We start from the raw sequence: 27,573 nt of genomic DNA on the forward strand, positions 1-27,573 counted from the left end.
AAAGGAGGCAGTTTAAAATAAATAAACACACAATTCTTCTAATTCTGGATATTATCACTTTACTATACAAAAAGAACCCCTAAACATTTACAAAAGAAAATCAAAAGCAGTTGCATTTTAGACCACATTGGAAAAGTTACACAAAAGTCTGATAAACAACATCATAAAACATCTTCGTACCATGTAAGTACCATCCAGAGAAATCCAGTCAACCATTATACCATGGGTTGAAGTATTTAGTACCTGAAGGTGAACCTAGTGCCTTGTTGGTTTATCATTTACCCATAAAAAGATAAACCTTGGTATCTTCATAAAACATGAAATTATTGTCAATGAAATAAATTTTACCAAAATAAAATTTTGTTAAAGAAAACAAAATATTAAGAAGATGACATAGGTTAGCTGCCAGTCAATATTCATGTTAAATTTTCTTAAGATGCATTCCGTTACGACCAACCGAGGCAACACTGTTTAAATATTTTGAAGATCTAACTATAGAGTGCTGTTATTCCAAGTGATCCTCCTATGGCATAAATTTATTTTACATATGTACAGATCATGTTATTGTATATACACATCAAGGAGCTACTCCAGTCAATACATTTCAGTGGCAGTGCCTATTTTTCAGGCAGAAAGTTTTCTTTTAGCCTCTTGCTCACAGCATGGGGCACAGGAAGCCATTTCTTTCCAAGAATTCACTACATTCAGGGAAGTCTGGACTCTTAGTTTGTTTCCCTCATGGAATGATGAGCAGTATTAAGAATTTGGACTGATAAATAGTGTCTCTAGTTGACCATTGCAAACATTAGCTACACTTTTGATTTCTGTGCTTCTACAAGACTGTATGACCCCTTCATGTTGGCTCTTCTGGCAAAGTAAATGATCATCCCAATGGCTGGTATTATCAAGGAAGATGCACAATAAAGCACGAGTAGTTCTGGAGAAAAATAGTCCTTGTTATTTTCTCTTCCTGGAAAACAACAAAATGGATGCAGTCAACATCTATTACCAAAAAAATTTTTTGTAGTAATAGTTACATGTTTTATTTTAATAGTACAACTAGAGTTTCTAAGATTGGAATGAATCAAAGCCGTGATAAGGGCCAGCAGGACCTTAAATGTGTATTTCTCTGAATTATCCAAGTAATCAATTGGCAGTTGCTATGGTCATGATGAGTCTAAAGATGACAGCTGTTGACTTACGCAAAGTTGGATCCAAATGGAATTAGGTTCAATTGTAGAATGGAAGCAAGGGCACAACTTTCTAGAGCTCATTTAAAAAGTGAGAATTAAAGAAGAGTGTTTGCTTTGGAATATATAAAAATCCACTACAGAACTAGGACTCTGATAACTGTGAATTGAAATGACTAATTTATTTTCCAAGAACATCCTTGTGAAGTATAACCATTATGGTCAAATGCCATATATGATAGATATAGGATAATAAGAAAAAGAATTCTTGCTGACAGCTTTTTCAGAGGTACATCGAAAACTTTACATTTTGTATCTCTGAAGTAGGGTTTCTTCCTATGTTATTCCTCTTCAGCATTTATATCATCTCTTGATAAGCTGAAGTTCTTTGGATAGTATCATATTTTATTTAGAATGTTCCTTACTCAAAGGCATTTTCTGACCCACATTTTCCCCAGCTTAAATTAGGAACCCTCATATATTTTCATAACTCACTATACTTTTTCTCGTAGATTTTTCACCACTTGTAATTAAACATTTGTTTGTATGTTTATCTATTAACCTTGGTCTCCTTTTCCAGACTATAAATTACATTAGGCCACCTATCAATTTTCTTTTTGGTTCACCACTGAATAGCCAGTACTTGACTCATTGCTTAGACTAGTTGACACCCAATAAATTTTTTTTTACTACATTCCCTCTAGAATTTTCTAATCACTGGAGATCAACCAAATAGAAAAGGATCATGATGGTCAGATGATGGGAAGTCAATTTTTTCAAATTATTGAAATCAAAAAGCACTTAACCCTAAACATAATAACTGTCTCATTTTTCTACTTCCCCTTGCTAGAGTAGAACTACTCAAAGTATAAACATTATATTTTAATGATATATCCATTGTCATAACTATGGTTAGGCATCAATATTGACAACAAGCTGGACAATGATATTTCTACTCCTATTGTTTTCTTTTCAATTTAATAAATAATAAATCTTTTGCCTTCAGTTTTTCCTTCAGGCATCTGCAGTCAAACACAAATTTGCTGCTGAGTCAGTTACCAGGGCAACCTTCAAATACTATTTTCTATTAGCTGTATAAACAATGAAAATCCAAAAGACTCTCAACCATTCCTATCATTGGAATACATTCAAGCCAAAACAAAGCAAAACAAAATTAGTTTTAAAACTCAGCTAAATAGAAAGGTAAGCTAGTTCAAAATACCAAGGAAAAATGTTAAATTTTTGTCTCCATTCATTCGCAGTTACTTTACACCATAGTTTGGGAGCCTGAATTTCTTAGCTGAGTGTCTAAAATGCTTTGATAGTTCATGTAAGTAATGAGTGAAAAATAGCAAATATGTGTGTTACTTATTTAATAAAGCTATTAGAAGAGACAGTGTGCAAGAGAGAATTTAAAAAGTAAGTAGAGAAGCTTCGATATGTCTTTAAAAGAGAATCATTAACTACAAACTTCTAACTACAGAAATGTTAGAAGTCCAATTTCCTGGGCCTACGCTGAATTAAAAGTGGATTAGAAGCATCAAAGATTAAAAGAAATAGGAATAAATTAATTTCAACCTAGTCATAACTGAGATCTCCATCCAAACAGAATTACCCCCAACTTCATTAGAAGCACTAATTGCACACCCCCTAGTGTCCTTTTGAGTGGCATGATAAAAGGTAAGTGTTCCATTCTTTGGACACAGTAATTTCATTGGCCAGATCAACTCTTTTCAGGAAAATCAGTGCAGGTGGATGACTAAAAGTTTTACATGTAATCATGATACTTTCCCCCTTCTTTTATATTTCTAGGTAGATGTATTGATAATGCCATGTTTCAAGAAGATACTGTGAAGACACAACATATGGTAAGGCTTGCAATGTTGAGAAATTTGGCCAGATGAGTAAAACTTTTACTGGTTTTCTGACCTAAGTTCAAATTTTCTTTACCTGACAGGTGGTTGCAAATTCCAGTGGCCAAGGGCCACAGGTTCCAAGAGTTACATTTGTTTGCAGTCCTGTTTACTCCAAGTGTGACTTCCAACACACAGTGAGAGCTCATTAGCACCCAAGACATGGAGACTGGTTAGCAAAGGCTAACATATTCTGCTTACACCAATAAGATCAACAGATCCTACCGTATATTCACAAGAGGGGTCAGGAAGTTAAAGGGCCCCTGAATTTCTTTGCTGAGGCCACTGCTCACCCCACTCCCTACTCAGAATAGAGTAGGATGGACAAGGGGTTTGGATTTTTAAGAAGGCAATTTTGTAGTCTTATAGATCCTTTTATGTTGGTTGGCATCAAGATTGCCACTCCTAATTATTATCCTGAGAGGAATCAATCCAGAAAATAGGCAGTTATTCCATGTTTAGAGAATAGCATTCTCTTGTGATAGAAGGATAGAACCTTTCTTCTTCCATGTACCAATCCTACTTCTTTTTTTTTTTAATATTTTATTTATTTATTCATGAGAGACACAGAGAGAGACAGAGACACAGGCAGAGGGAGAAGCAGGCTCCACACAGGGAGCCTGATGTGGGACTTGATCCGGGGACTCTAGGATCACACCCTGGGCCAAAGGCAGTGCTAAACCGCTGAGCCATCTGGGCTGCCTGGCCAATCCTACTTCTTTAGTTTCCTTATAACCTCCAGGGAAAGGTTTTGAAAGTATGTTTAAATGCTTAGGAAATGCAAGACTTCAGAGACCAATGATGAATTGTCAATGTTGAAAAAAGCACATGGGAATCCTGAACTCACCAATGATTAATGTCAACTTCCTGGCTAACCTCCATAGGATAGGGCAGCTGTGCACAATTATTTTAGGAAACTTTGAGAAATAACCACAGTCAACGTGGAATTGAGCTCCATGTTGCCAACTTATTCACCTAATTCTAGAAACTCTTTACAATCCACCAAACCTCTGGCTATTGTAAAAATAATCAAAAACAAAACCAGAAAACTAACTAACCTTTAACATCGAGGGTTAAACTTCTTAATTGCAAGCCAGCCTCATTTTTAGATTCACATTCGTACACTCCCGCATCCTCTAACTGGACCTTGTGGATGGTATATGCACCATCTCTGGACTTTAGCACTGTGTCTCCCGTCTCTGCTTTTTTCTTCAGGATTATCCAAGTTTTTGGAACATTTCCACATGTACAGGAGATAATGACAGTGTCTCCTTCCTTGACACTCTCAGAAGGAAAAGCTATAAGCTGTATGTCTTTCGGAGCAACTGTAAAGAGAATTTAAAAGGCACCTCTGATTGGGTGAAATATAAACCAATTCCATATTAATTTAATGACAGCAACAGTCAGCTGTCAGGGAGCTATTTGTGCTTACTGTTTGCATCAAATTTTTACAGGGTTAAATACTGAAATCAAGGTTTGTTGTAAACGATCATGTTTTTAATGAGAGAAGACATGTCTATACTTCTCTCATGTCCCTTAATCTAAGTCTTTATCCAGACTAGCCCCCCAAAATGGTTTTTGACAAACAGCAATAGAATTCAAACATGGAAAAGAAAACATTTCTTTTTGTCGCAATGTTGTGCACAGTGTTTCTTTGAGGTACAAAGTTCTTTGTAGGCTTCTGAGTTTTGAGTTGGATTCCTGGATCAAGTGATGCATAGATGGTTTTCTTACTATTCTTAACAACCACAACTGCCATTGACTAAGTGGCAGGCACTGGGCTAAGTATTTAATGTGCAACATTTCTATTAATGCATAACCCATGAAAAAAAGTATCGTATTGCCATCATTCGTAAGTGAGATTCCCACTAAGTTCATCTATTTTTGTGACTCCATTTGAGATTCTTTCCCCAAACAGAGCTATAGAACCAGGACATCCATCCTAAAGGCTTTCTTTAAAGTCAAGCATTGCCCTTCTGAGGTTGTTTCTATGAAATACAAATTATCACTGAACTGGGGTAACAAGAAAGTCACTAATACCTTAGTGGAAATAATACCAAGGAGGTAAGAGAGGAAATGACAGCTCCAGTGGGAAAAAAAGGAACTTGAACCACCCCCAAAGGGAAGGAGTGGGGAGAAATCCCGACTGATTACTGCAAGCTTTCGCCCAAAACAGTCTGTGAATTCAACCTGTCAACTAGGAATTATTTTGTTCTTGGTCTTGGCTCTCCATCCTGGAGAGAGGGGGTCTGGATCTGATAACCAAAGCCATTTAGTGGTTCTATGGCATCAAGTTGATGACCCAGAGGCATGGTCACTTCTACTTTTAGCCTCAAAATTTACAAAAGGTGAAAGTGTCTTCTTAGGCTTCTAAGCAAATGCTAGCATGTGCCTTGTGAGAGTACCCCTCAGAGCCGGTTCAGCTGGATTAGGGGACTTTAATCCTAACTAATTTCCAGGTACATATATTTCACTTCCTATCCTTATTTCAATACCATAATCTTTGCCTCATAAGTACAACTGGAACTCTGGCACCATTCCTGCAGCTAGCATTCCACTCAAGGCTAAAGGAATTTTAGGATAAGAGACATGGAATGGTTTGTGAGGAAGTACCATTCCAGGAGCTTGCCAAGCATAGGAAATATCATGAGCTCTTCAAAACCCTCAATCGATGTTTTTGGCAAAAATTTTGGTTTCAGAGAGGATTTTGTTCAAAACCAGTAGCGACCAAAATAATACTAACAAATTATAACTCATTAATCACATTTTACTTACCTTGGATAATTAATTCTACTTCTTTTCTGCTTATTCCAGCCTGGTTAATCCCTTCACACACATAAATACCAGAATCTTCCATTTTTGCAGAAGTTAAGGTGAGAATTGGATCCTCAGAAAGAGACTGCAGGCGCCCATTACTTAGCCGCCTGCTCCACAGGATGTTCGGAGCTGGAAGGCCATCGCTAGAGCAGGTCATGTTCACAGGACTACCTTCCTCCACGATGGAGGAGGGGCTGACCACGACGGTTGTATCCCTGGGGGCAACTAAATAGGTAAGGACACTTGTTAGCTTGACCCTTTGTACCCTGAGTTCCAAAAAGTTTTAATAATGTTGCAAAATGGAGCTATGGATTCAATGGATCAGAATAGTTTACTAATGTTGATAACTTTACCAAAGGAAGGGCTTTTGTCCCCATTTACTTTAAGAGCAGATACAGAATGATAGAGAGTAGAGTAGGAATGCATCAAGGATGTTTTCTAATAGGAATAAGCTCCTATTAGCGAAGCATGGATGATTGTTGACCATGCCTATCAGCATTTATGGTATATTAGCTAGCACCAAAAAAGATTTGAATCCCCTATGAGAAGGTGGAGTTTATTTTTCTACCCCTCTCATCTTCGCTGGTCTGGTGACTTGCTTTGACCAGTATAACATGAAAGGAGTAATACTGTGGGACTCCCAAGCTTGAGCCTGCTTTCATTACCACCCCTTCGAAATGCCACACTCCAGTGCTCACTTCGGCAGCAAATACTTGAAGAGCTCCACTCTGGTGACTAAACCTATTCCACTTTCCTTCAAATCATAGCATGTGGAGAAAGAGAGCCTCAGACACTCCAGAGCTCCAGAGAAGGCTCTAGACATATGACTGAGCCCATCTGTGACAGCCATCCCCTACCTACCTGCCAATTGACTGAAAATGCATGAGTGAGTTCATTTGATACCACAGGCAGCAGAGAACTGCCCACCTGACCCCTTCTAGACTTGCCAACTCATACGATCATAACCTAATAAGTGATTATTGTTTCCTGTGTTGGGAGTGGGCTGTTATAATAATTACTTTAAAATTTCTTTCCCAGTTACTTTTTTTCCACAGAGGTTTTCTCTATTAACCCTGTGTTAACTATTGCCTGATAAACGTGAGAAGAAATCCATATTAAATTGTGGCTACATCACACGCGTACTTACCATTAACATAAAGTGTCTGTGTACTCTGCCTTTGTTTGGGTTCAAATTCCATTTCATCAATATGTAACTTAGCCAGACAAACAAGAACTTTTCCAGTATCTTCTGTGGTGGGGATGAAGGTCATTTCCAAACTCTTAGTTTCTAGAGATTTCTTGTCCATGTCCTCCAGAAAGCTTTTACTTTCTATGATAGTCTCCCCCTTAAATAATTCAATCTCCAGTCGGTCAGAAGGATACACATTAGGAACCTCGCAGCTCACAGTGACTGGGTTTCCATCCACTAGTAGACCACTCATCTCAACCTCTGGATCTCTAGGGAATGCTGCAAATATTATGTAAAAATGATGTTTATATGTGAACATCCAAAAGAAAAATGGAACTAATCTCTATTAAATACAAGGGTCTCAAAATGACAATTTTAACTCATTTGGGATAGAATCATCACCAACATATAAATCATGACATTAAGTATACATATTTATGATATTAAGTATAAATATGTATAAGTATAAATAATGTTATAAACAAAAAATACTTAATACATGAATCAATTAAGAAATAAATATACTTCCTACTTTTCTCTTCTTAGTGATGCAATCTTTCTGACAGCCATGGACTGGTCTTTTGAAAGGAACATGAGTTTCCACCATCTTATTTAGTAATTATATATTTTAAATGTTTTAAATATTTCCCCTGATGTATTGAATATTAACTGTCTGTTGGTCTCTTAGTATTCATTATCTCAGTCTTCAAAACAGTCTGATAAAATGGGTATCATTTAACCTAATTTACAAGTAGGAAAACTTATAAAGAACTTACAGTTAGGAAAACTTATAAACCTCATAGAAGCTCAGAGACTCTCCTTAGACATTGTATCTATTAAGCCACTGAGTTGAGATCAGAACCCATATTTCTCTGAGCTCAGAACTCAGGTCTGGTTTTACAGAGCTGTGAAGCCTTTAGGTATCAAAGAAGATCCACAGGGCAGTTCTCAATTTAGACATTTTAATTTCCAGGGGCCGGGTTTAGACAGTAAACTTTAAATATTTCTCAAACAATGCTTGTAGTTGACAAAAAAAAAAACTGTAGGATTTAGATTCTAAATAATTATAGGGTCTTAGGCAAACCAATAAAAATAAGACTAAAATAGATATCAAGAGTAAGAGTAATGCTAAAATTCTTTTTCCTTAGGCAAAATGTTGTTAAAGTGATACATTTTCAAATATTTCCATGTTGCAGTAAGAGTGTACCACTGGTTCTCATTTTTGTTGGGAATGTGCCTCCATCAGCAGATCCTGGACTCTGGGTAATATGATACCACAGTAAAATTTACCCTTATTTTGAGAGATTCAAATCCCTTTACAGACATACTCTAACTCATGCTGAACAAAATCCTGATGGGTAACACAAGTTTGGGCAGGTTTTCTGGTAGAAAATGTTCTATTTTTCTCTTGAGTTCTACTGAACAAAATAAGGCAGAGTAACCCTCTTAAAGGAATCCATTTTCAGGTCACTTTGCATATTTTGTCCTTCATTCATTTTAAACAGGAATTCCACCAATATCAAATTCATAGAGATTCCTAATGATTTTTATTAAGGTGACAGGAACAGCAAGAAAAAAGTGCAGTGGATGTATGCTGTGTATAATCAATTTAAGATCTAGTGCTAATTCCCGGTTCTGCTTTTCACCTGGGCAGCTCCCACTGGCCATCCCCGAGGGCCAATATAACTAGCTGTTTTCAGTTTTGGCTTTCTCCTGCTCCCCACTGCCTCGTTTTTTCCCATTCTGCCAACCAGCTTTCCAAATGTGCCTTCAAAACCATAGGCTCCAGCCTCCCCCGCTGTTCAAATACCTGAGCAGTAGTAACCCCTATCCAGTCACCTGAATGGGCATTGACCCCCACTCCTTTTTCATGACCACTTCTGAGCACCCTCTATGCACAGGGAGGGGATGGGAAGCAGTAAACATGTAATGCGTTCAAGTGCATGATGACAGAAGGATTAATGATCTACAAACCAAGGTCTGTGGACGCTGTGTGCATATGCAATATATACTTCAGACTTGGGCCAATTAAGTTTCATTAAAAATTCTGGTTCAGAGACTTAGGAACAGTTCACAGTGCTAAATTCCCTTTCTAAACACATGGATCTCATTGCATATCAGACCTGCATTCTGTTTCTTTCAATAAAATTGAGGGCACTAAAACAGCAAACAATTCTGAAAACCACTTACAGTAGAGGTCCACCTTAATTCCCTTTTCCAATTTCTTATGTCCACAGGTCACGGTGCACAGATAAGAATGTTCATTCTCCAAATTCACAGGGCTTAGGGTCAGCGTAGACTTGGCCCCTTCAACCTTCACCGTCCCACTCAGAGGACTATCTATCTGGGTTCTCCAAGAGAAAGATGGGGACTCGCAGTCTGTGACACCACATGTTAACACAACTGAATCACCGATCTGAGCGATAATCTGGGGTCCTGGGGAGATCTCAACAGTGAATGGTTTCTCTGGAGGAAAAAGAACAAGACAAAAAGAAGATAAGATTCTTTTCTTCCTTCCACATTCCAAACTGTGGTCTTTTTAGCTAACATTTGTGCCAAGAATAAATAATTCCTTTCCATCTTGGGACCATCCTGAAAGACATTTTTAAAGAATGAACGCACAAGAGTTCATTGTCTCATTCATTTAACAGAATGAACACGGATAAAAACTTGTCATGATAGAAGTTGGCATCTTTTTGTGACAATAAATCAGTCTCTCCTCAGCTGTAGTTTATCAAATCCCTGGTAATAGTGGACAACAGCTCAAATAATGTTAGAGGTTCCAGTGTAGAAGCATTGTGTAAAACACTTTGCATGTATTAATTATCTCATTTAATCCTCATGACTGAATTCTTCTCTTTTACTTTCTCCTGCTTCTTCTCTTTATCTTCCTCTTCCTCTTCCTTCTTCTCCCATCACCCTCCTTGTCCTATTTCTCCTTATGGAAATTTAGGCTCAGGAATACTAAATTAACTTTATCTAGTTTACAAGTAGTAAAATTAGGACTTGAAGCCAGGCAGATCTGATTCGAGATCCCAGCTTTTCAGTTGCTTGAAAAACTAAACCAAGTCATCTTCATGTGGAGATAAAGCAAGATCTAAGAGAGGTTGTGAAAAAAGCTACAAAACTATGTCTTCTGGTTAGATGCAATACCCATAGTGGACCTGCACTTAGAGTTTCTGTGCCAACAATATAAACTTATACCATTGAGAGCACACAGAATCAAATTGAAAGCAAAGTCAAAATCTAAACATGAAAATGATATGCAAGGCACCTTTAAAATTTGTTTGATGTAATACAAACATACTTTCAATTAATTTAAAGGTTGAAAACTGAGATAGGAGGGTAAACTGCTAAGTCTCAATATCCAGAGAAGCTTTTTGGCTGCCAGTGCTATGCCTGCTGGACACACAGGCTGCTTTGGGATGATTCCTGTCTTGAGGAAAAAGGGTATTTCAAATATCCATTCCTCATCCCCTGAAGAAACTGCCAGTGGTTGGGCAGCCCTGAAAGGGACAGATGAGACTCCAGAGAAAATCACTACAACTGTCCCCATAGATAGCATACTGAACAGAGGAAAGAAACCTCAACACCTAAGTAATCCAATTACACCACATTTTGCGGGTTTCTTCTCTGTGCCAGGAGAGGTTATTTTTCTTTTTGGTTTGTCTCGCTGTGACATTGTAGTATCTTCCAGAGAGGGCTTTCCTCAAATTACCTCAATGATCTGATACGCTATTAGACTTTGAAAAAGAGAGAGCATTCAGAACAATAACCAGAGTTTCCCAGTTCCTTATATGCTAGTGTGAGAATGGGGAACTTGAAAACAGACCCACTTCCTGCCTGGGAAGAGCTCTCAGATAATTTTTTCCAGTGGTTGCATATGTTACCAGGCAAATTTTGTGGCCCCTGTGGAGTAATTCTCAGGTAACTGGAGAGTTCTTTCAAGGTTCAATTCTCTCTTTAATACTTAAGGTTGTTAGTGTCCTATGATGCAAAATTCAAAACAGCCCTGCCTAAGCCCAGAGTGCATTTCCTTTTCACACTGAAATAGGATCTAGTCTATTATGGGGTAGACTTATTCCAGGATGGGTGATTAGTTTCCATGATTTTATTAGTCAAATAGTTTCCTGGTCTCTTGAGAATGGTAACCTAACACCCAACAGAGTTAATCTACTAATGCTGAGTTTCAATTTTATTGTTTTAACCAACCAAATTAAAACCGTATGTATTCATATTCTAAAATTTTGCGTTGCTCGTGTTTACAATTTATGCAATCAATAATTACTGGGCACCTATTTTGGGGTAGCACCCAAATATTAAAACACACGCACAATTCCTAACTTTAAGGAGCTTGCAGTTTAATGAAAAGACATATTTAAATAGATATATATATATATATTTTTTGGCTCTTACTAAAGTATATTTAAATTATTTACTTTCATGCTTGTCTTTTCTCCCTATAGGATAAGTTCTTCAAGGGTGGTTGCTAGCCATAGCTTTTTCGTGTCTGCCCCCTAGCACCAGGCACAATTCCTGGATTCTTGGACAAAAGCTCTTAATTAATATGTGTTGAAATAAACAGAAGTACATAAACTTTGGTAAGAAGTGTTGAGTGTAGACAAAGGGAGGAATGACCAGGTTTGCCTAACAACAAGCTGAAATTGGAAGGCTAATATGAGCTTTGTCTTGAAGGATGGCTAAGACTTTGCCTGGTAAAGGAAGGGCACTCCAGGCAGAAGGAACAACAAGGACAGAGGCACAGGGACACCAATGAAGCTACAAAAGTAGTTTCTGACCAGATTATGAAGAGTTTTATTTTAAGAAATGTGAATTTTAATTTACATGCAGTTAGGGTTTGGTTGAAGTAATATATAATGAGCCCCTTTTTTGTTTTAGGTATATACTCTGTTAGCATTACATAGGATTGACTATCTTGGGGACAGAATGATAGCAGGATGGCCATTTGGAGACAATTAGCTATTTATTTGAAAAGTCACAGAGTTTTAGATTAAAATGTGCCTGTGTTAAAGTAATAGTAAGTACCCTGGTGAGCAATTTGACTCAAAGCAAATTATGAACTGTGCTGAACTTGTGTTCTTATTCACTTCATAAGGTAGTGGTAAAGACTAACAAGACAACATATATAAAGTGGAAAGTAGAATTCCCAGCAAATATTAGGTATATTATCAATAGAAGCATTATTAATTTCCATGAGACAATATGCTGTCTTCTGTAAAATGAGTAAAAAATACTCTTATTAGTTTTTTCTTGAAGATTACAGCTAACATATATAAAGTGCCTGACATATAGCTGGTGTTCAGTGAATGCTGTTATCTAAAAACATCTTGCAAGAGTGCAAGTCAGAGATGATAAACTAAGGCAATGGCAAGAGAGATGAAAAACTGAGGACAAATTCTGAGGATCATTGTGAGGAAGAAATGACAGGTTTTGGTGATATGGAATGGGAACATGAATTTGAGAGTAAACAGCATATAGTGACCCAAATACTGGGAGTCCAGAGTGAGCAGAGATGAGAACAGATGTGATAACTTGAGAATGTGAATATTCAGGGGGTGGAAGGAAAAGAGAAGGTCGAAGCATGAGGCGGGGAAGAAATGGTAAGAGATGGCGAAGAGCCATGTGAGCTCTGGGAGGAAAGACTGCTGAGAAGTAGGAGTTAGTTGAATACTCAATTTGCTAAAGGACATGACATCAGATGGGTCATCAATAAAACTCAAGGAAGCCATGTTGGCATTGAAGTTGTTGTGCTATTGGGCAAACCCCACTTATAACACCTTTATCATTCCTTTCTCACAGTCTACTTACCTTGAACGATTAATTCCACCTCTTTTCCATCCTTCCCGACTTCATTGACACCTTCACAGACATATGTTCCAGAATCTTCCAGCCTCATAGCAATTAAAGTGAGAGTTGCATTCCCAGAGAGGAGCTGTAGATTCCCATTATCTAATTTTTTGCTCCAGAAAATCTGTGGAGGTGGTAGGCCTTCACTGGCACATGTCATTGTCACAGAACCGCCTTCTTGCAGCCTCATAGAGGGAGTCACAGAGATAAATGTGTTCCTGGGTGAGACTAAAAAGGCAGGAGAGCACAAGATTAGTAACTACTAGGCATCACCTTGATCCAACAAGGATAACGTAGTTCTCTCACAGGCTATATTCATATGTTTTCACAAATGTGACAAACTTACTCTGTCCAGTTAGGATCAAATCAGCATTGTGGGGTCATAAAACTCAGTCAATCCAATTTCTGACTAATCTGAGTGAGTTACTTTTTTGATGGTTGGTGTTTTCAGATGGCCACAGATACTCCGAAATTAAGAAAGACCCTTAGAATAATGTGGTTCAGTCTCCCAGATAAAGTAGAAGTCTTCTTGGTATCTTTGCCAAGTGCTCATTTAAGTTGGCTTCAACACTTCCGTTGAAGGAATTGCCGCTTTACAAAATAGTCCATTTGATTTGGGGACAGCTCTAATTATTAGAACGATTGAACTGAAACCTTCCTCTTTGTAAATAAATTTCACTCAATGGCCATAGTTCATCCTCTGCTGTTACAGAATAAATCAAATCCCTATTCCACATGCCTGTCTTTCAAATAGTAATGATAGCTCTCTCTTCCAAGTTTTATATTCTCTAGGAAAAATACCCCCTATCTTGACTGTGCTTTTCAAAATATTGATAAAAGCTTTTCCATCTCATTCTCTTTCAGCTAAACACACTATAGTTGGCAATACTCCTTTTAAATGTAGTGTCCAAACCAAAACACAGCGTTTCAGTCTAGAATGGAGTACAGTGAATCTACTCCTACATGATTCTGGGACTACAAGCCTGCCTCAAATCCCTGCCCTTCTCAGGAAATGTGGAGGCAATCAAACATCACCTCCACTTTCCCACCCAATGCACATGTGTACGTGTGAGCACATTCACATGTGTGCACATGCACGCATGCACACACAGAACAAATGCTCACCTTGTAAAATCTCTATAACTTGATATTTCAGGGCACAAGAGTTTGCAAAACACGATTAAAAACATTTTCTAATTTGAGCCTACTTCCTACTACCAAGTCAGTTTGGTATTAGCACTCCCCTCTGATAGGTCGGGAAATAGGGAAATTAAGTGACCAGAGTTCACACGGTTAATGGAGCCAGTAGTCCTCTCAATCCGAATCCAGTACTCTTTTCACTGAATAATGCTGTTGACAAATATTATGTTCTTGAATAAAAACGGAGTAAAAACGATAAACAAGTGCCTTCCTGACTTTAGTTGCTAAGTTTACTGCCGTATTCGTCCAAGACTCGATTACCACAAAGACTAGACTACACCACACAGGTACTTACTGTAGACTTGTAGCTCTTTGGTAGTCTCCCTTTCTTTGGGCTCAAAGTCAATTTCATCCATGTGTAATTGTGCTCGGCAAACAAGACCTTTCCCAATATCCTCATTGGTAGGAGTGAAGGTTACCTCCAAACTCTTGGTCTCCAGGGACTTCTTCTCCATAGGCTCTAGAAAGTCCTTACTCTGTAGGAGATCATTGCCATTCAGCAAATTCATCTCCAGCCTGTCAAATGGGTAAACATCACGGACCAAACACGTGACTGTGACTGGCTTCCCAACTTCTAGGGGGCCACTCAGTTGGATCTCTGGGTCCTTAGGGAAAGCTGCAAAGGTCAAGCAAATACATGTGAGTGGGCTTTCTGTTCATGTAATATAATTCAGTGCAATGCAATGTTTCTGTTATTACAGTCGTAATTCATTATTTGAATAGCCTTTTTGGGATGCCTGAGTTGAGTGTCCGCCTTTGGCTCAAGCTGGCTCCCATGTGGAGCCTACTTCTCCCTCTGCCTATGTCTCTGCCTCTCTCTGTGTGTCCCTCATGAATAAATAAATAAAATCTTTTTAAAAATAAAATAAAAAAGATACATAAATAAATAAATAGCCTTTTATGGGTTTGGGTGGGTTCACAAACCGGAATCAATCACCTTTTAGAGAGTTCTTCAGCACTGATCCCAGATGTACTAAGGGTTGCATATTATTCAAGTAAAGGAAAGGAGAAGAAATGAATGTTTATTGAAAACTTACACGTGCCCACTACTGTGCTATTCATTTAACATTAATAATTTTATTTTAATTCTAAGACATGGAAAACACATTTCACAGATATGAAAACATAGCACATTTACATAACTGGCCAAAGCTCACACAACTAGTAAATGGCAAGTCTGGGATTTCACTCAGGATTTCTATTATTCTGTACTGCTATTGAAGATTTACATTACATCACATTCCCTTATCTTAGGACAGAGATATGACCACTTTACAAATAAGGAAACTGAGGCTCGGAATGTCATTGCAAAGAACAGCTACTGTGCACCATATGCTAAGAAATGAAGAGAGCGATATTAAATAATTGGTTCTGGAAAATGATGCCCCTGATAGGAATTCATCCACCAGGAAGGTACGCCTGTGCAATCTTCAAATTCTAGAAGGGAGATTTGCCTCCTGCAATGCCCAACTCAGCATCCTAACCAGCACTCCACTTGAACCTTCCAGTGCCAAGGTGACAGGGAACATGCTATTTCAATCGCTTCCTTTGCAAGGGCTACCTTTTCATTACAAACTGTCATGAAGGTAACAATTGGCTGGATTCAGGACTCCGTGTAATAAGAACACAAAAGTCCCAGCTCTAAAGAATATTACAATCAAATGTGGAACGGAGACAGGATTGTTAAACATAATGAGAGACAGATATTCTTAAGCAAAAACTTCAGGAAAGACAATTAAAGCCAGAAGTGTCTTTATTCCTCTTTTTTAAATCTTCAACTATTTGATACTTGAGAGCAAAGGCAAGGGAACTGGAAATGCTTTACTCTGTGAAAAAACAGTATTTTTCATTTTTATAGCAATAATTTCTCGCTCTCATATTCTGTAAGAAATGTGCCCATAGTCCACATAGTTTGCTGTCAAGTAATATAAGAACTTGCTACTTTTCCCTGTATTTACATAAGGGGGCCTTTCAAGGCACTCAGGAGGCTGCGCAGACAAACTATGCATGGACAACGGGTATAATTGAAAGCAGCCGGCCAGGCACGGTTTCTTGGTACGCATTAGCAACACATGAGGCTTATTGAAGAATCAATTACAGATGCTGGGCAAAGCAGAGCTCCACCATAGCAGAAGGAAACCAAAATAATTATAATCAAATGAGGTCTTCGTGAAGAGATGGCCATAAAGAATTCCGGGGTTTTTTTTTTTTCAAATTTTAAAATTTAATTTTATTTTGTTTTTCTAAAAAGAAGTCATCAGTAAGCAAAGGCAAGATTTTTATTACAGGTTGGTTCTTTATTCCTCTTGCTAACTTTGTAAGCTTGGATCAAGATGGATTGGCATGCATTTTAGTAGAATGGCAAACTAGGGATGTTTATTAACATTCGTGAGGCAAATCTAATTCATTGGACCAATAACCTTGAGGTTGAGCATTAAGGCTTAATGACACCAAAAACAAAAACAACCTTCCTAAATGTATCTGTGCCGAAGTCAAACGAATGAAATGTTTGCAGATACTTTCCTTATGTCTAAGGAAAAACTCTTGTACAGAGCCCTATTACTAAATTATAGATCCCCTACTTAGGCTGATTTTAAGCACAAAATTGCGTAAGAATAAGTAAGTGGAAAATCCCTGAAGAATGGAATTCATAAATCATTTAGGCGTAGATGACCAAGTAAACATGTAAGGATAGAATCAAATAGAAATGTTTGAAAAAGAAGATTTAAAACTTCAGAAATCTTCATTTTACAGCTAAGGAAAGAAAAGCCCAGAGACATTGAGTCTTACCCTTGGTCACTATGTTTATGGCAGAGTCAGAAGTAAAAGCCAAGGTTTAGATTCCTTTTCTAGTGCTAGACTCAGCGGTCTTAACTTTCTGGGGGCAGTATGTCCTCTAACCAAGAATCTGGACATGAATATCCTTTAATTTTTTTTCCTTTAAAAATACGTTTTCTAAAAAAAACTTATTTTAATGCAAAACTGAAAAACAAATCAAAGAGCCTCTCCAGTACTCACAATAAATCTCCACTTGAATGCCTTTTTCCAGTTTCTTCGATCCACAAGTCGCTGTACACAAGTAAGCATGTTCATTGTTGAAGCTAACAGGGTCCATGGTCAACGTGGAATTGTTCCCCTCATTCTTCACTTTCCCATTCAGTGGACTGTCTATCTGGGTTCTCCAAGAGAAAGATGGGGTCTCACAGCCCGTCGTACTGCAAGTCAGAGAAATGACATCACCAATCTGAGCAGCGACTCTGGGTTCAAGGAAGATCTCCATTTTCGAAGCTTGAGCTGGAGAGGCAAAAAGAAGAGAGAACTTTGTTTAGCATTCCACTCCCTCTGCTCTATTCTAGTGTAATGTCCAAAATACAATCTGGATGATATTTCTTTCCTAAATTTTGAACTAACTGCAAGGCAGCCAAAAAGCACTGGAGTCACTGCCAGAGGTGTGGAATCATGGAGAACTCTGTCCTGACCCTCACGCCCCTTTATGAAAGTTGTTTCAGTATTTGCTCCATTTAAGCTCATTATCAAGTATAAGAAACTGAGGAGATAGACCTCCCTAGAGATAGAATCCAATTCTCTATTTGACACTGAAAAAAGATACCCAAAAAACATCAATTTGCAGCTCCAACTATGACAGCACAATGGTACATAGCAATACTCAATAGCCCATTACATGTTACTTTAAGTTTTCCCACGGCTTAAAAATCCAAGTGCCTGTCTTCACTACCATAGCACAACTGACTGCAGCCAAAATCAGCTGAAATGGAATGTGAGCATTTGGAACAGATCAAAGAGAACTTACAAACAGCAAACACCATCCAAAGTATATTTGAGGCTCCAAAGATCACGACCATCTTCCTAGGCATTTTTAGTTGCTGCCGTGATGAGAACATAGTGGTCCCCAAAACCCTTGTCCCACCTGAAAGTGCCCTGGAACAGGCTTTCGCCTGTAAAGCCAGTGAGGCTCGATGAGGAGTGAAATGGAAAGTCTGCTCTTTATAAAGGGTCTTGTTGCAGAGGCACAGGGCGGAGGGAAATCCCTTCAAGGGGAAACCCGGAGCAGAGCCAGAAAAAAAGCTTAACTGACACCCAGCCAAGTCCAGGATTAACCCCTTCATTTGCTCTCAGGACTCAAACTACTCTCTCTGCCCTGGAAAATGAAACACTTCTAAGGGATAAAAAGTTTTTCCTGATTTTAACTCCAAAAGGATATCTTTGCAAGAAAAAGTACAAGGTAATTCTCCTTTCAGAATAATGTTTATTTCAGGATAAATGAAAAGCGAGAGAGAGGGGAGAAAGAGACAAAGATAGAAAGGGGAAAGAGAGAGAGTGTGTGTGAGAGAATAATAAATTACACTCTGGATTTTGAAATGGCTAAATAGCCACTATGTAATATGAACTGGTTTTTCTCCATTAAGGCATATTTGCGAATTCTAAAATGGGGTCAAATTATTCACTTACAAAAAAAGAAAAGTTTTTATCTCTTGATGAGTTATTTTTTAAAAGGGAGATCATATAACTTCTTAGTTTTATTTTCTCTATTCATAAAGATACTAATAAAAATAACTCTTTTGACAACAAACATCAACTTGCTGAAATGATTTCTGGAGTGGAAAGTAAAAGGGTGTTAGTAAAACAAGAGAAATAATTTTTCCCTTTTGTTTCAGAAAAGTTACCAATCTTTTGGTTCAATTGCTTGGTAACTGAAAGTCTTTCGCAAACTTAAATATAAATGTATGGAATTCATCTGAAATGGTAAATCTCTTGGACTGGACCATAGACACAGCTGAAATATGAAAAATACTTTGGTATTGTTATATGAGAGGTGATGATAACCAATTTGATGCTGTTCCCACCCACCCTGCCAAGTGAAAGTATTTTTTTAAAGCTGTTTTAAAAATGACTGGTGTAGCCTTGCACACACAGAACTCAAGTCTTTGTAAAATGCTTGCTAATCAGAAAGAAACCAAATAGCCACTTCCTTGTATTATACACGTGCTGATCTACTTCCTTCATTGGATCATCAGGTTTTTTTTTTTTTTAACGACTGGACCAGTTCTTGTACATCATTGTATCTACCTCTGCCTTCCCAGTACCTAATGTATGGTTTTACACTTAGCAGATACAATAAAGGTACAGTCATAAATCCTGTAAATTAAAATTTAGAAAAGAGACTTTCAAAATGCTAGCAGTCATATGTAAATACTGCATGAGAAAAAGTTGGATTCTACAAGAAAATACCCAAGCTCATTGACTTGGGGGGATGTGTATAATAATAGCCAGTGCTGTGTAGCAAAGGCAGAACTAAGGTTTAGAAACTGCACCTGTCCTTACATGGCTGGAGAGATTTCCGGACATCCTCCTGGATACTGATGAAGATGGACTCATTAATGAACAAGGAAAGAAAAAGAAGTGCGAGAAGTGGGAGAAGTTATTCTCAGGCTCTGATATTGTGATTTCACCTACCAAATATGTAGAGATGAGAAAAGTGGCTTCAGGCAAAATTAGCTGGTAGGCCAGTAACCTAGTGGTCCTTACAAAGTTGGCATCATAGAAGATGATCTGAACCATTTATGTTGACTACTTAACTTCAGAAGAAATCTAAAGGGGATTAAGGAATTTTAATGCATTTTTCTAAAGTACAAAAACAAGTGACTAATAGGATCTAAAATGGGATCCCAAAGACCAAGTCATGGTAAATAAATTCAGTTCTCAGTTTGGATATGATTCCAAGTTTTGAACATTGAAGAAATACTTCATCTATTGAATTAGTTCATAGTGCTTCCAACAAAATATTCAATAAAGTCCCTCATTATATCGTCGAGTTGCACACCGTTTGAGGTCCCACCCACTTCTTTCAGGTTGAATTGATTGCTCTCTTCTATGGCCTCTCTACACTAATGTACACTGGTAGCAGAGCACTTGTCATGTTACATTTTTCTGTTAACATGCCTATCTTTCCCAACTTACAAACTGAAACAGTTTTTTTTTGTTTTTCATCTTTAGGCATTCATTAAATTTTGTGGAATGAATGAATAGAGTTGCAAGCGTAAGCATAACAGATTGGGACTAATCTGCCTGGATAGTGTTACTGTGTTTTGTCTTTGAAACTGTTCAGTTCAACATTTTTATCAGTAACACAGAAGACATGATTATCTAATTTATTCATGATAGAAGATTGGAAAAGATAGTTAACCTTAGAAAAGACAGAATTAAGATACAAGAAGACCTGAAAGGATGGTGAAACGAACTTTAATAGGAATACATAAAATCTAGTATTTAAATTAAGACATCAAATACTTGAGTACAGGATGGAGGAAAGTTGACTTGACCATAACCTGGAGGAAAAACTGGTGATTTCAATGATCCATAAAGTGAACACAAGCCAACGTTGCGACAAGAAACCAAAATAGATACAATAAGCTCATAGCATTCAACCTTCTTATCACCTGAGGCCATCCAGGACCATACTGAGAGCTGAAGTGTCTGATTCAGGACGCCATTTCTTACACGAGAAACAAAAGTAGAGACTATCCAGAGTAAAGTGATGAGGATGGTAGACAGCTCCAAAATCCTTGATCTGGTAGGAAGCCATTGAAGGAATAGTATGTTTTGTTTGGATAAGAGACACCTATGAAGTTAGGTGATGACTAAATGACTGATATGCAAAGGAACCGAATATACTTGTTACTTTATATCAGGGGCTAAAAGTGGCACACATTGGTATGTGGTTACTAGATTATTAACTGTAGGAAGGCCAGGAATATGTGTGTACTTCCATCACGAGAGCTTCAGCACTTAACAGTGACCAGTAGATAGTAGGGGCTAAGTAAATCAATATTGAATGGATAATTACAATTTGAAAGAGAATTTGACTCACAGCCCAATGGTCCTGAGCTCAAATCCAGCTACTCTGCTCAGGAATTGTTAAACCTTACGCAAGTATAGATAGCCTCTCTGCACTTGCTTACACATGCTCAAATAGGAGTAATGGTACCATCTGAAGTGATTCATATGATATTTATGACTATCAAACCAAAAGGGATCATGTGAAAACTCTTTAAATAAATACATAAAGTACTTTAAATAAATACATATATATATGGCGTGTAATAACATTAAAATACAGCTCCATTGAGCTCACTGGAAAAAAAGGACTTTCCAGTTATCAAATCTTTTCAACAATGAAATGGGTCACCACACGAATTCACCAACTCCTAGTCATTGGAAGTAGTCAAGCAAGGTTGGATGATGTCTCCTAACAATGTGGTAGAGGTCAAGTTTTGCCTTATGTAAGATATTCAATCAGATGGCCACAAAGGTGCCCCCACTGTTAGGATTTTTTAATTGTGGGCAGAGCTATCCATCCTTTCTAGCCTAATTTCATCAATCCCTTCATTGTCCATATGAAAATTGTAAGCATCTTCTGATGCTTCTCTTGTTGGACTCTGTGATGCTTCAGGCATACTTCTTTCAGCCTATTTTAATAATTACTGAGTTTGTAGAAACTCCAACTCTTCACGACTTTCAAATAAGTAATTTATTATGGGCCTCCCTGGAGCAGTTTCTTAACTTCTTTTCTTAGGTGACTTAACACATCTAAGGGAAGTGATGTTCCCAGTAGTAACAGTGGCTCATTGTGACAGCAGCTCTCACCCAGGTGAGAGAAAGAGCAATTCACTTTCAGGAAGGCATATCAGAATGGGATTGGGAAAGTGACAAACCACTTCAGTACATCCTATCATGTCAACTTCTCCCCACATTAAGAATCAAAGTATCTATGTTTAAGATTTCGTTAGGTTCTATGTAACAGAAATCTTTGACAGTGGCAAAACTCATGTGAGGTTCAAGGCAAAGCAGTTCAAGTCCAAATCAGCTACTTGAAAATATCAAAGACCAAGATTGATTCTAGTTGGTTCTGATTATCGGCATGTGGATAATTGTCATGAGCCTAAGATGGCTGCTCCCTCTCCAAACATTACATCTCTATTTCAAGCAGGAAAATAAGAAAAAAATGAAGGCAAGAGGACAAAGTCAGTGGAGTTTATCCCCTTTTAAAGGGCTTTCAGTAAGTTCCAGGCGGTGACCTCTTACAGCTCAATGAAAAGGTGAGAGATTGAATATTTTAACTGAATACATTGTTGCCCCCAAATAAATCAGGATGCTGTTCATAAGAAACAGGGAAGAATGGATGATGAGTAGGTGATTATCAGTGCCTGTCACAATTTCCTACTTCAATTTACAAAAGTTTATTGAGGAACTACTGCACAGACACTGTGCTAACACTGGGAACATATAAATGAAGCCACAGACTCAGTTCCTACATGAAAATGAAGAACTACACAGTATCTGTAAAGAACTTTCACATAGTTCAACTAGTGACACAAAAGAGGGGCCGTTTATTTACCTCTTCTCTGTAATTAGGAAATAAATTGTATTTTAGCAAGCTAATGGAAGTTTGAAATTTTCTGGAAAGCAAAGTATAGGAAGAATCACTGGTTAAAAGCCTACTTCACCACGGATTTATTGTGGCTTTCTGGAATTTTGAGAAAAATACTACTCATCATTAGGAGTAAAAAATGTCTATTTAATAATACATATGTACCTGATAGAGCGACTTAACTGAATGTTCAACCTACCACTGAATTATTACATAAAATAATAGAAAAAAGTCTGCCACTATAGGAATTATTATTCTTCCCCTTTTGTAAATTTATTTAGTAGAATTCAGAATTTTAACCATTTATCTTTGAGTGTCACATGTTTTCAAGTTCAGCACTTCATATGGACAAGGGTACCTTCGTATCTTCCAGTTCTCCTGTTTGGCATGACCTCCCCTACGCTGCTAATCCCCGTTTCTGGCCTTCTTAAACACCTGGCCTTGAAATTGTTCCCTTACTTATGATTTCCAGCATCAGCTTTGTTTTCTAAGCAAATTTTAACACTTTGGATGTCGAAGTCTTGCCTATTTTTACATATTACCTGGTCTGATCCTTTGGCTGCCCCAAGTGCCTATAACGAGATAAGAATAAATAAGAAGCACATGCTTTCTGGGCTGCTGGGTATTATCGTTTCCACAGATAATTAATTACCGAGGCAATAATTCAGGGCATTTCATTCCGATATATAATAGTACTTCCCATTCATGTAACTCTTTCCCTGAATAGTTTCCCTAAGTGTTTTGAGATTATTGTCTGTGAGCCTCCCAGCAACCCTATGAGAGGAGTGAGGTGGCTCTTTTGTCTTCACAGTGTTGATCAGAAAGCTGAGGCTCAGAGTTTAGTGACCAAGATCACATAGACAGTGGGCTGAGTCTTAAACCCGGCTCTCCTCACCCTCAGTGCTCTACTCGCTGCACCACACCAAGGCACCTCAGTCTTGCTGTTGGTTGAAAGACATACCTTCCCCTTGACATTGTCACTTAGAGGACCCAGAAGCTCCTGAGTTTAACTGCAGTTTGACACAATGAATATGACAGGTGATCCAGGAGACTGTGCCCACTTCTTCCCAAGCTGATGAGTATAAGCTTCTCAATACTACTTTCAGAGCCATTTTTGAAGTTTAAACACACCTTCTGCTGCAAGTGTACAAGAAGGAGGGGAATGAGTAGACATTCAGGACATACAGGAACACTTTATCCAGATTCTCTCCTAGAGGCCCAAGATCTAATGTTAAAAGAGGAATTCTCTTTGATGCTTGTCAGAACTTAGAAAAAAAATTAGGGGCACCTGGGTAGCTCAGTCGTTTTAGCTTCTGCCTTCAGCTCAGGTCATAATCCCAGGATTCTGGGATGGAACTCTACATTGGTTTCCCTGCTCAATGGGGAGCCTGCTTATCCCTCTCTCTCTGCCCCTCCCCCCACACATGTGCGTGCTCAGTCCCTCAAATCAATAAATAAAACCTTTAAAAAAATTAATGGAGCCCCTGAGCATCAAAACACAGTTCCCACCCATGTTCGTATGACTGCTTCCAGTCAGCCCTAAAGGGGATTTCCTTGGCAGCCAGCCTGTGAGACCAGCCCACCACATCTCCTGGCCCCAAATGAATCCAACTCCATTCTTCACTTGCAACATGGCCAACACTAAGGAATGAGGAGATGAAAATATTCAGGGTTCCTCTCATTCTGGAATGATTGCAAAACATCTGTTTACATTGTGAGAGGAGGCTTGGAGAGGACATTTTATGAGATTGTGGTAAATAGGGACAAATAAACACATGGGAAAGATAAAAGAGACAAATATAAGAGAGAAATAACTCTAAAATGTGTTAGATCTATTAACTATTTAATTTGGGGATGATCTCTTAACTTCCAATGATCAGAGTTTTGTATGGAAAACAAATAAAATTTTTTCTGCCATTTAACTAGAACATGAATACCTTTCCCCCAAAGCATAATACCTTTGGAAATCTCCCTTTGAAATATTTTAAATTTCTGTGCTAAATTAAAGTTCCAATATTCATAAATAACACATAAAATTTTCTTTTGGAACCCAGTGCCATTTCAAAAACTGTAGCCCAGCACTGCACTGTTGAACTGTTTGAAAGACATTTGGACATTTACAGAGTACTGTGAAGAAAAAAGTAGTCAGGAGGAGAGACAACTGGATTCTTGCTTCTCTTCTGTAAATAAAAAGGTAATCTAGGACCACAGTCTTAACTTTTAAGGTCCAAGTTTTTTCACCTGCAAAGAAGAATGGGGCAGGACAGGTAGTCTCAAAGTCCTTCCCTTTCATCATTATGATTTCTCAGCTAAGAATAACTAACTAAGGAACCACCGATAAATTGGCCAAATATCTGGTGGCCAAATATTGGTCAGGCTCTAGGCAGAATGACTCACAGCAAACCAACACTGGTCATCTTGCAAAGCACATATTCCTTTGCAGAAACTTCATAGAAATGTTACTTCATGGTTTTAGGTCATTGCTATTGCTTTTTTATGCTTTGGATAGACTTTCTGCTTTCGGCTGAGGCTCCAGGCTCTAGGATTTACTCATTTCCCTATGTTTGTATTTGTATCCCTGAACATGGGCATGTCTATTTCCCCTCCACAGCTAAGGTTGGTGACAAAATGAATATTTTTTCTTTTTCTACAAAATGAATATTTATTGAGTGTCTTATGTGCCAAGCACGGTTCTAGGTGCCAGGAATACAGTGGTGATGAAGCCAATGATATCCCTACTTTCATGGAGTTTCCATTCTAGAGTAAGGAGACAAAGAAACAATCAGCAGGGAAGGAAAGCAAACACCAAGTAGAAGTACAAACCATTTGAATAACAGTGAATTTCTTTCAGAAGTTTCTCTTCTTCTTTCCCCTTTCTTCAGTATACATATACACATATTTTTAAATATTGTTAGTAGCCTTAAATGTGGAAAATAGTGTGAAATAAATATCTTAAGAAGTCACACACCTAAATAAATATCTTAAGAAGTCACTGCTTTTGCCCCAGCCAGCTAAGCTAGAGCAGTGCAGGTTCTACAAAAGTATAATGCTGGTTAAACCAGTTGGGAGTTTGCCAGACGAGGACAATGGTGCAAAAGAGGGGCACAGGAGGTGAGGGTGAGTCTGGAACATCCTACGTAGGAACAATAAGACAGAGTCATATTGAGAGTTAAAGAACTGTTAAGCAAGTGGGAAAGGGGAACAGAGGGAGAAGCAGACTCTCTGCTGAGCAGGGAGCCTGACATGGGGCTCGATCCTAGGATCCCAAGATCATGACCTGAGCCAAAGGCAGCCACCTAACCGACTGAGCCACACAGGCAACCCCTATAATTTCTAAAATTCAATATACTTTGTCCCATGTGAGCCTCCTGACAATTCTAAACATGCAGGACAACTATTTTTTTTTCTCATTAGACGTAAAAGAAAACTGAGGGTCAGAGAAGTTAGCTGATCTGCTTGAAGGCACACAGCTAGGTAATAGGAAAACCAGGGCTGGCACTTAAGCTTCCTGATTTTATGTTTGGTGTTATTTTTACTCTAGCACAGTGCCTACTTTCAAAAGTTTCAATTCAACTCAACCCCAGCCCTTTTTTGGTCTTCCTGTACCAGTAGCTGTCCAGGGCAGCCTTGTAAATAACTTTGGCATCACCTTTTCCTGAGATTGGTATTGTCAGACGCACACTATTTTTACCACTTTTTCCTCTGATTTCATAAAACTTTCCATTTCCAAATCACACTGAAAATTCACAGCCCTGTTAAACAAATGTATCTGCAAAAAAGTAATGTGAAGTAAATCAGCTGAATTCAAAAATTCCCTGCTTTCAATTTCTCTATTTTTTTTGGCTCAGAACGTAAGCTGTGGAAATTCCAAGACTCCCATATAAAAAAATTAGAAAAGCTTGCTTGTGATTTGCCACATTATAGTTAAAATGGGACTTAAGGAGAATATCCTGTTTTTGAAGACTTTGTGCCAGGATAAATAGGGTAAATACTAAGTGATTAGAATGTTTAAAAGGGAAATTGTAACACAAATATTGCATTGTCCTTATGGAGATTAAAATGTTTTCTAAAAATTCCCTAGGCAGTCTTTAAGGAATCCCAAAGGGAAAATAAATGAATCCCAAAGCGCATAAATAAATAAGTGAGGAGAAACGCTGAATATAAAAGTAAAAGCAGACAGGTTGGACCTAAAAGATTTCCCATTGGGAGATTTGGGCACCTAAGGTCAGTGGGCTCCATTATTTCCTCTATTCCAGGGCTGAGGCCATGCGTCAGATGACAGGAATCTTCAGAAGCCAGCAGGCACCAGTCAACCTGACATTTTCCATGACTTTCAGGATTCTGCAGGAGAAGTGATTCAGGCAGCAATTTTATTTTCCTCTCAGGGCTGTCTTTTCAAGGAACTGCTACAACACCTTTTTTTTTCTTTCAGCAAACTGGACACAACTTAGAAGTAATTGTGCCATGTAACTCATCTTCAAAGCAGTGAATCCGGAAAGACCACTGTGAAGGTCTATTGGATAAAAGTTCCAAGACTATAAATGACATGTTTGTTTTGGAAGAGGTCTGAAAATCATCTAATCCCATGGTTCTCAACCAAAGAGATAGTGATCAGGTGTGAATTCTATCACCAATAATTGATCATTAATAATAATGTGTTGCCATGTGGAAATGATTTATTCTTTAAAAAATAGATTAGATTTCAGGTAATACATCATGCTTGCATTCCGACGTGCTTTCCTGATTAGGAGTAAAGAGGTGTGATTACCGTCAGCTTGCCTTAGATTGCTCATAACTTTTGGTCTATCTTATCTATGACAGGGTGAGTAAGATAACCAACATGGGCTAATTATTCTAGTTGTTGCAATTAGAAAACGAGTGTCTGCAACCGCGTTTGGTTTGCATCCTTGTGAAGCATTAACAGGTTTCACTCAAACCTGGGTCTGT

The 27,573-nt window shown here is 38.1% G+C and overlaps 1 protein-coding gene and 2 long non-coding RNA genes across 5 annotated transcripts in view; 2 read left to right on the forward strand and 1 right to left on the reverse strand.

Annotated features, from left to right (window-relative positions):
* Nucleotides 1-3,087, forward strand: part of LOC118354990 (uncharacterized) — a 34,914-nt gene extending 31,827 nt beyond the window's left edge. The window contains exon 4 of the long non-coding RNA XR_004816559.2: nt 3,003-3,087. This is a non-coding gene — a long non-coding RNA (uncharacterized LOC118354990). The remainder of the gene's footprint in view (nt 1-3,002) is intronic.
* VCAM1 (vascular cell adhesion molecule 1) lies at nt 34-23,606 on the reverse strand. 3 transcript variants are annotated; one of them, XM_035717659.2, is made up of 9 exons: nt 23,588-23,606; nt 17,196-17,471; nt 14,473-14,793; nt 12,939-13,205; nt 9,300-9,575; nt 7,068-7,388; nt 5,879-6,145; nt 4,162-4,428; nt 34-970 (listed from the first exon to the last, which is right to left on the reverse strand). In XM_035717659.2, exons 2-9 carry the CDS (start codon nt 17,455-17,457, stop codon nt 810-812), a joined length of 2,142 nt encoding a protein of 713 aa, XP_035573552.1. In that variant the 5' UTR covers nt 17,458-17,471; nt 23,588-23,606; the 3' UTR covers nt 34-809. The 3 variants fall into 3 exon arrangements, with proteins under 3 accessions (XP_035573552.1, XP_025273269.1, XP_025273272.1); XM_025417484.3 differs by lacking the exon at nt 23,588-23,606 and adding an exon at nt 17,989-18,248; XM_025417487.3 differs by lacking the exons at nt 4,162-4,428; nt 23,588-23,606 and adding an exon at nt 17,989-18,202.
* Nucleotides 20,088-27,298, forward strand: LOC125755305 (uncharacterized). The gene is made up of 2 exons (XR_007411412.1): nt 20,088-22,294; nt 27,059-27,298. It is a non-coding gene; the product is annotated as an uncharacterized LOC125755305 (long non-coding RNA).
* The last annotated feature ends 275 nt before the right edge of the window (nt 27,299-27,573 follow it).

The sequence above is a fragment of the Canis lupus genome, chromosome 6, assembly GCF_003254725.2.
Source record: "Canis lupus dingo isolate Sandy chromosome 6, ASM325472v2, whole genome shotgun sequence".
Lineage (NCBI taxonomy): Eukaryota > Metazoa > Chordata > Mammalia > Carnivora > Canidae > Canis > Canis lupus.

Excerpts from the sequence above, each read along its gene's own strand:
- VCAM1 (XM_025417484.3), bottom strand. The coding sequence starts at position 18,079 with ATGTTCTCATCACGGCAGCAACTAAAAATGCCTAGGAAGATGGTCGTG. Across the intron at positions 4,429-5,878 it reads AGTAGAATTAATTATCCAAG|TTGCTCCGAAAGACATACAG; the intron begins GTAAGTAAAATG and ends TTCTCTTTACAG. Across the intron at positions 971-4,161 it reads TTTAACCCTCGATGTTAAAG|GAAGAGAAAATAACAAGGAC; the intron begins GTTAGTTAGTTT and ends GTTGTTTTCCAG.